At 31.9% G+C, this 9,484-nt stretch overlaps 1 protein-coding gene across 1 annotated transcript; it reads left to right on the plus strand.

Moving 5' to 3' along the window:
• The first annotated feature begins 479 nt into the window (after window positions 1–479).
• Srp19 (signal recognition particle 19) lies at window positions 480–3,408 on the plus strand. The gene is made up of 4 exons (XM_088239247.1): window positions 480–658; window positions 827–1,004; window positions 2,426–2,565; window positions 3,232–3,408. Exons 1-4 carry the CDS (start codon window positions 603–605, stop codon window positions 3,305–3,307), a joined length of 450 nt encoding a protein of 149 aa, XP_088095373.1. The 5' UTR covers window positions 480–602; the 3' UTR covers window positions 3,308–3,408.
• Window positions 3,409–9,484: the final 6,076 nt, after the last annotated feature.

Below are 9,484 nucleotides of genomic sequence, written 5' to 3' on the forward strand. Positions count from 1 at the left end.
TGAAGTCAAAACTCCTTGTCGATTTTACCACTATTTCAGTTGTTTCCAATATTGATGTGCTTTAAATTATTTTTAAATTATGTCCTCGTTATGCTAATATAATAATAGTATTGTTGTATGTGAGATATTCTGAATGAGATATAATATTTTTTCTATTTACCTCTCAAGTGTTGATGATGGCACTTCGTACCGATTAGACGCCACCAGGTATCCTATCCTAAGTTTCAAGCCTTTTCTCCAACATTCAATGAATTTCAAACTAAGCGCACTCTGACACTGACAGCAACTGTTTCATATAGCGCAGTGCAGTGAACTGACTGTTGTGCACGAAGTTCACCCATCTCTGTCGTACTTAGCGAATCTCCTGCCCATTCTTCGATCCGCCCCAGTACCCCGTTCCACCCCGGGTTCCCCTACTAATTAAAAATTGAAAACCTTACGTAAACCATGAGCTGAATTAAAAACTGAACGCTCCTTGCACGTTTAAGTTTTAAGTCGTCGTCACATATGTCAAAAATTGAGGTTCGACGTTATCATTTTGAGTTCTTTTACCGCATTGTTTTTATTGATAATTTATTTAATCGGTATAATTGGTAATTATAATGGCAAGTGTTCTAACATCTTGGTCTCCAGACAAAAAGCATAGCGACAAAGAAAGGTAAGTGGAAAAAATAACACATACAACCATCAAATTCCTTTCTCCAGTCTTTCATTACTGGTGATTAAATACCAAATTGTTTTAAATATACTATGGATTCATTTTAATACGGTTTTGGATCATAGTTTCGTGGGAGAATATTAATGAACACAGCTACATTTTTTACAGATGGGTTAGTATATATCCAGCATATTTGAACAGTAAGAAAACTCTCGCTGAAGGTAGAAGGGTAGCAAAGGACAAATGCGTCGAAAACCCCACTCATCAAGAAATAAGGGACGTTCTTGTGTCTGCAGGAATGAAAGTTGGGGTTGAAAATAAACTTTACCCAAGAGAAAAAAGCAAGGTTAGTAAAACTTATGGTTTAACACAGATGAACCCTTTATATGACACCTAGAACAAAGTGGTACATACTCAGAGTAATAATTCTGTAGAGAAGCCCTTAAGCTCTATTGCATAGAACAAAAGCATTCCAAATTTTTGGTTTGGTTTTTAGTTTAACAACAAACCTGTAATGGACGGTTTCAGTTTGCGCTCGCAATTCTCAACGCAAGTACCTACGGTCCGTTGTATTTTTCGTTCGTGGTCAATAATCGTAGAATGGTTTTTCTCTGTATGGGCGACTATTAGGTTATTACTTTAAGGGTACATACAATATGGCGGCCTCCGTGGTGTAGTGGTCAAGACGCTTGACTCACGCATGGAAGGTTCCGGGTTCGATTCCCGGTGAGAACACAAAAATTCAAAATGTGATTTTTCTCAAGCCTGGGTGCTCTGTGATGTAATTCACCACTGTAATTAGGCCTCCTGGCCTGTTGTGGTGCAAAAAAAAAAAAAGTAATATACCACCAAAATAGGGGTATTTATTTTCTAATATTTTGTGTTAGTAATAAGTCTTATCCTGCCAGAGCACGTATATCAGTCTTTCACTCGGCTATTTCAAATGCTATAGGTTTATTATCTTGAAACAAAAGGTATTTTATGAGATATACAAGATCTAAATCGACACAAAATATGTGTTCTATATAGGGTTAATGGAGTATTTTTGAAATAATATCTGTTTTGGCTTTGCATTAACAAGCAATTAAATCAAAATAATATAGTAGATTTTAAGGCAATAAAAAATATTGTAACAAAGTATACTCTATGGAATGCACCCCAATACCAGTCTGCTGAGAAATTGTGTGAATGGCACAAGTTTGCGAGATATCAGGGTTCTCAGATATTATAGTGCGTTAACAAAGTATACTCTATGGAATGCACCCCAATACCAGTCTGCTGAGAAATTGTGTGAATGGCACAAGTTTGCGAGATATCAGGGTTCTCAGATATTATAGTGCGTTAAGGTTTGTGTACCACCTAAAAAAATTAATCAACACCAACATTCCGTTATTTTATTTAGATCAGTATCTATATCATTAATTTATAAAAATATATTATTATTACGTGCGTACGTACATAATGCTTACCTGTCCTCTTTTGTTCTTTACAATTGCTGATAGTGAATTTGAACATATCAGTTGAACATCCATTTTATCTCAGGGTCTGAATAGGTTAATATCTTATAAAGCAAGTGGTTCGAGAGACAGTCGACGAGTTACTGATGTATTATAAAATAGACACCTTAGCCATGAGCACCGCGGGCGAAGCTAACTTAGCGGGGTAAGAGTTATGCGAAGGACGAACCTAATTTCGTACTGTAGTTGGTCAAGAATGTTGGATCGAGAATACACTTTCATACAATCATATAACATGTTTTGATTCCAGGAATTTCTTCACCGGGGACGTATACGTATTCAGCTACGAAATGATGATGGTTCTCCCGTTAATCCTGACTTTCCTACCCGAGACTCTCTAATGATTTATGTGGTAGAAACTATTCCCAAGCTAAAGACAAGACAGAACAAGTAAGTTTGTTTCTTTGATATAATGGTTCATAAATTTAGAGATGCATTAGGGAATATTGATTATTACAACTCCATAAATAAAAAAAATCCAAAAAAGGCGGTTCACTATTTTTTTTAAAAGAAATAAAAATCTTACAAGCTCTTTAAGCTATGTTTCAGTAAAAGGTTTTTATTTTCTTTATTGTAGACTTACCAAAATATGATAATATCACCCGAAACACAAGTTAACAGATTACATATTTACCAATTTGCACATATATAAATATAACATTTAATAAACACGCATAAAGAAGTAATAACTTCCGAGTATTTGAATGTCAATGAAATTCTGTTACCTTCTAGCATGGTCATTTGGCATTCACCTAAGACAATTTAAAATGAATTTTTGATATCTATGTATTGCAAATGTGTACATCGTTTGGGATTTAAAAAAGAAAAGCTTACCTGTTAAAAGATACAGACTGTAGAATGTTTTTCTTCTTGTGTGTTAGTTAATATTAATCTTGTCAAGAATCTAGGATCTTAATCAAGACCTTCATTTAGTGGTAGTAAAATGCACTAATAACTACACCAATTAATCTTTTACTTAATTTTGAGTTCATATATTAAAAAATATTTGTTATATTGTTTGCTTATTATTTTATTAAATTGAAAACCTGTTTATAGGTCTTCTGAACAAGTTCACCAACAGCAGAATACTTCACAAGCATCTGCTAAATCTAAAGGAAAGAAAAGGAGGTAAACGAAGCTTATTTTCATCATTCCATCTATTTGTACTAAAGTATTTAAGATAAATTTGTATTCTTTAATATTACAGTGTTAATAAAGTAAATCTGTAACAAACGTGTTTTTTTTCTTCATATTATAATTCATAATACACCAAAATTAGAATCCCCTAGCAGCAGCGTCATCTACTTATTAATATTAAATGTTGACCTAATAATTGTGAATCGAACCAGACTATATAATATGTGTTTATCACTACACTGTGAAGTGGAATAAAATAATATATTAATTAGTAGAAATTATTAATGCATATAAGTTTATTTTGTTAGAACTATATTTTGAACATAAACAAAAATATGTGTCTGAAATATATCTATTGAAATGACATAATAACCGATATAAGTAAAACAAAATATGTACAGAAAGTGTACTGGATACATAGAATTAAGAATAGTCCAGAAACCACATACGAGCATCAAACAGAAAGCAATTAAATGAGTAGTTTTACGTTTTGACCCATTAGTTTCTTTTTAGACGTCGCAACTCCTGTTTTGAATTTAACTATGCCGTGTTGTGTCCTTTTAAAGTGTAGAAATACTGCTAAGATCTTTAAAGAAACAGGATTGGATCACATTTCATGTGTAATTAGCAAATGAATGTGTAAGTAGCAAATACATCACTTAAAAATTGAATTATTTTTCCATCAGCCAGATTGTCAAAGAAATCAAAATAGACATTTCGTTAGTGTTGCCAGGGTAGTAATTGTTTTTACCCTACTTTGCCCATCTAATGAGAGAACTAATGAAAATTAGACCTCGGATTAAACAACTCTGTGGTGGACATTTGACCGACATTATCTTTAAAACATCAAATATTATTTAACATGATATAAAAATATCCGTTTTATGTGAAATAAAATTTGTTTTATATTTTAGGTTCAAAGTTCATAAATTCAATTACTCCTATTAAATGACCCTTTACTTATCTACTCTGTTGTGTCAATTAATATTTCCGCATGCACAATAAAATTTTTGAGAAATTAACAGATTGCTTTTACTTTACCTTACATTTATGTTATGATTATGTTTTTTCCCGACTTGCAGCATTACGCGGCGACATCACGAATGTGCGCGGCGAATGTGGGGAATAGTGGTGGGTTTTTTTGGACACAGTCTGATGTATTCAAATATGATTCTACGCTCCTTCTGGACTATTCTTAATTCTATAATCTATCTCGCGGCACGAGAAAACAATTTTTATCGTGTATTTACATAGAAAATATACGAGATATTACGGCTGCGAGAGCGTTGGGAATACTACCCCTAAATTCGATACTACCTCTTATCTTTTAAAGTTGTGGACTGGCTGCTTTCTGCAGAACTACGTTCAATTTTTCTTCTTATCCCATGTCCGCTCACAAATTACCTTTTGTTTTTGTGTCAGTAGTAAATCAGCGAAGTAGTGCGTCTTCCCAAGTAAGGTTTGCGTCCGATAGGCAAACTGTCAGCAGTGGATGTCCAGTATGACAAGATCCCGATGCCTTGTGAAGTGGGCAAGCTGAAGTTGGTATACCTACATTTACTGCCCTTCTTCAGCTTGTTTTTCACTGAATTCATTAATTAGAAATTCTAATGATTTATCAAATTCTGACTTTAAGAAAACGTTTTTTCTGTCTTTGAAAAATTTTGGACTTGAATTTGGGCGTACTATATTTTCTTTTGCATACTGATCGAGAAATTGTGAAGGAGCTGTAGATGTAGGTCTGCAATTATTATGTCCACATTTATCTGAAATATTCCCGTCGAGATTTGGTTGTTTTGTAGATGTTTTTTTGCTGTAAAGACTTTGAAGTACATTGCGAATTAGCTCTGGTACCTCTGGTAAGGGTTTTCCAAACAACGAAATGTCAAATGAAGAGAGTCGATCGGTAAGGTGCTCTGCTGGTTTCTTTAGAATATCTAAAGTCTGTAGTGCCGGATATCTCAATTTTTGTAATGTTTCCGTTAGCATTAAATTTGAGTTGCCAGCAGGATTGTCCATTTTTTTATCAGACATCTCAAAATTGGCGTTATTATTAACTGGTATTAATGGTTTATAGTTTGATCTTTGCCCATAATTTACGAATGGTGGGTCATTCTGAAATTCCTTTCGTTTTTTAAAAATTGTATTCCTCTGGATTTGATTTCCACCATTTCTTTCATCACTGTTCGTAACTTTTTTTAAATATGTTTTATTTGGTACCATACTCATTTCCGGCGTTAGTAAATAATTCTCTTTGGGATATTTTTCATGTAATTGTCCCTTCAATTGTTTATCTGGCAAAATAATTATTTCATTTTGTTTTCCACTTTTCATGATAGTAGGAGTCCGAGTATTATGTTTATCAATCGTAATGACTTTTAATTCATTTGCGAGTTTTCCTGGTTTTGCTAATTTGAATTTTTGATTATCATTATTATGAAAATAATTATTGAAAACGAGTACATCTTTTGATGTTTTTTTACCAACATTATTTCCAGATTCCAATGAATTTCTCAATTCGGTTGTACCAAACTCAGGATGTTGTATTTTATTATTTGATTTGGATATTATAGATATATCTGATAACAAGTCACTTGTTACAGATTTGACATATTCTGTCGTCTCCTCAACTCCTGTAAATGTATGTGATTCATCTGTCAATTTTTCAGGTTGGAATTCTATTTTGGTTTCTGTCATCTGAAATGTTGACATGATTTCATTTGCCTGGGTAGTATCTATTTTAGGTTCTGATTGCGAATTTTCACTTTGATACGTTTTTTTTAACAATAAATCCACACTCATGTTAAAATCTTGGTTTTTCTCTGCTTTCTGCAGACCTGGTAACTTGATATAAAATTCCTTTTTTTCTGTCACATCTTCATATAATGTTTGGTCAACATTAGAGAAATGTTCATAATTATGTGTGGTCTTTAGCATATCAGATGTCAAATCTCTCTCTGATATGTGCAGCTCACTTGTTTGTTTAATTCGATCAAATTTGTCCACACTTTGTCTATGTTCTGCTTTTTTTGACTCTGATGATTCAAGATCATATAATTCAGTTGTTGGTATGTCTTCATATTGATTTTCGATGTATGCAAGTGTTTGATCGTTGAAAACTCTATTTGTATCAAAATGATCATGTATCATGGCTGGATTTATGAGATCCTTATCTGCTACATATTCCTGTATGTCCTTTATTGAGGATGTAAATGTCGTTCCTTCTAATATTTCTTCATGCTTGGGTATTCTAAGGTCTTCGATATTTAATATTGACAGTTGTGTGCTCGTTTCATTATTATCACTTTTAGCCTTTTGAGTATTTGTATTTTCTTCTTTCATTGACTTTGTTTCTAAATAATCAACATTTGATCTATTTAGATATACAAAGTTGGCCATAGATGTTGCGGATTCATCTATAGTTGAAGCTGTTGGATTACCCATCGGACTAGTGTTCATGGAAACAAATCTACTTGTATACTTATTCTCTATTGATAGTTCATCAGGTGAAAATTCAAAAAGCGTAATAGGATCTGTAAGGTAAATTTGTTTTTGGTCAATACTTTTTTGTGTTGATTTTTCAGTTGTAGAAAATTCAACAGTATCAGAGGTAGAAGATTGTTTTTGAGTATCAATCATATAGGTACTGATTATTTTATCAGTCATTGATTTCAATTTGGATTCTGGATGCTCAATTTTAACTATATTGTTTTTTACTGTTGAAGAAGTAACCGAATTGTCTTCTATAACAGAAGAAAACTCATTTTCACTAATTGTTGTTTTCTCAAAATCAAGTATTAATTCATCCCGAGGAATTATGTCTGTAAATCTTTGAAGAGCTGAAGGACCGTTTGACAAATTGGCTTGTTTTAATAAAATATCATTCCCCGAGCTGTATTCTGTTGCATCCGTATTATCAAGTATGGGAAAATTTGATCCATTCATTAAAAATGGACTGTTTTTCTCTTTCTCACTTATGGAATCTTCGGAGTTGATAAATAATTTTATTTTATTATTAAATTTATTGGGTTTTAAAATTTGTTTTTGACCTGTTGGTAAGGAAGATACATAAGTTTCTATTTGTTCTGAAGCGGCTTCTTCCAAAGCTTTGGCATCAAACTTATTTGACTGTCCCATAACTAAAATATCATCCCATAAATTTTTTTCTTCTTCATGTTCTTGGTTCCTAATCGGCTGTAGAAGCTTTTTTTTATTAAAAAAATTAATATGTGGCCAACTTATCTGGATTCTTTCATGTATTATTGTAGGTAAGTTATGATCGGTACCTTTGAAGTAAATGTATTCTGGTATTTCCAGTGTATATGTGTAAAGATTGCTGCGTGCATCTTTATCACCATCGAGTGCAGAATATACCTTTTTATTGGAGATAAGTGTAAATATCACAATAACCAAAAATACGCTCTTGACACTCTTGGTCTCCATTGTAATTTTACCACTAATATATCTGTAAAAATAACATCAAAGTTATTTAGTGACCAAATAAACTGCCAAAAAATAGGTTATTTTCTATCAAAAATTAGAAAGTAATAATTTATTCAAATTTGTTATTGCCATAAGCATAATGGCATTTTTACATTTCTAAAGGTTCTATAAAAAATATAAAAAAATATTTTTGAAAACATGGTACGAATAGATACTAGTATTTGGAGGGTACACGGCAAAAACAGGCTCATTAACATATAATGAGTTTTACAGCAAAAAGAATAATAGAAACCTTGTTAGTGGGACACTGGCTTCATATATTAAAAAAATATGTTTTCAATCAATGTAAAATATTAAAATATTTAAAGCATTAGCTTTGTGGTCAAACATTTTACCAAATGTTATTAAATATTTGCATATAACCACTTACCGACTTTTCTGTGTCTATTGGTTTCGAGACATACCCGTCTCTTCGTCAGGACACCAATTAAACCAAGATGCATAACCCACTACACACCTTCACCATAGTGGCACAAAAATATAAAACCAACATGCCATGCTTTTTATTGACAACCCTTACACTCACTGATTAGATTACGAAAATGTTTGATGTTGTGAGAGAAATAGTTGAAAAAAGGGGGAGGGGCGTGAGTTTAATAGGTATGGTGACCATTACAATGGAACATCGTATAATGGGCTACACTGAAAGGTTGTTTGGTTATTAATCAAAAGAACATTATTTTTTAAAGCCTTCCTAATGTGAAATATTTCCATATTATTTACTTTTAATCCTTTATTATTTGTGTGTAAGATTTTAACTCCTGTATCTTTATTAAAGTCACAATTAAAATTGTAGACATAGAAAAGTCAGTCATAGGTTATATAAAAATATTTCATAACATTTAGTAAAAAAAATAATTTAAAATTCCATCCTTGAACAGACAAAAATGAGCTTAATGCAGCAATCAACACATTATTAACTGTTTTTTGCAACCCGTGACCTATGATTTTTTTTCTGCAGTGTATAAGATAAAAAGCAACATTCTAATATTTCATTAGTTGAACTCATTATTGAAAATAAAACAAAAAATGCAATGAGCCTGTTGTTGCTGTGTACCCTTACCCTTCGTTTGGTAATATTTTAAGGAAATAGCTTTAAATATACGTACATATAAGCATAGAAAACTAAAAAATATTTTTAATAGAGTTTTTTTTTATTTATCGGTAAATTTGGATTCTAAGAAAAAAAAATATATGCATATGTTATTCATCTATATCTTAAAACAATATAAATGATGAATACCTTAAATTGAGCACGGATTTGATTAACACAAAACTGTTTCTTCAAGACTACGCCGTCAGGATGTCACGTTTGTAATGAATTGATGCTGTACCTCTTTTTAGAAAGAAAAGACAGAAATTAAGAAATCCATTATCAATGTCACCCGAAAACAATGGCTGCCACATCAGCAATTGTAAATTGAAAAATAAGTAAGATTAGCTGTATTGTAATATAAATTTTCAAAATAAAACATGGGTCAAATTTATGTTAAGCTGGGTCAACAAAAATATTTTTTGCAATCCCATTGTATTACAGGTTAAAATGGTGCTTAACAATACCCTGATTTTCATTGACATCATTTTTATTTAGGTTATATAAAAACATAGTTATTTTGGTTCATTTGTTGATTAAAAAATGTACATATTTTAACACATGAAAAATACAAAA

Source organism: Micrasema longulum, unplaced genomic scaffold (genome assembly GCF_059751315.1).
Source record: "Micrasema longulum isolate JH-2025_06_02 unplaced genomic scaffold, ASM5975131v1 h1tg002099l, whole genome shotgun sequence".
In the NCBI taxonomy this organism is placed as follows: Eukaryota; Metazoa; Arthropoda; class Insecta; order Trichoptera; family Brachycentridae; genus Micrasema; species Micrasema longulum.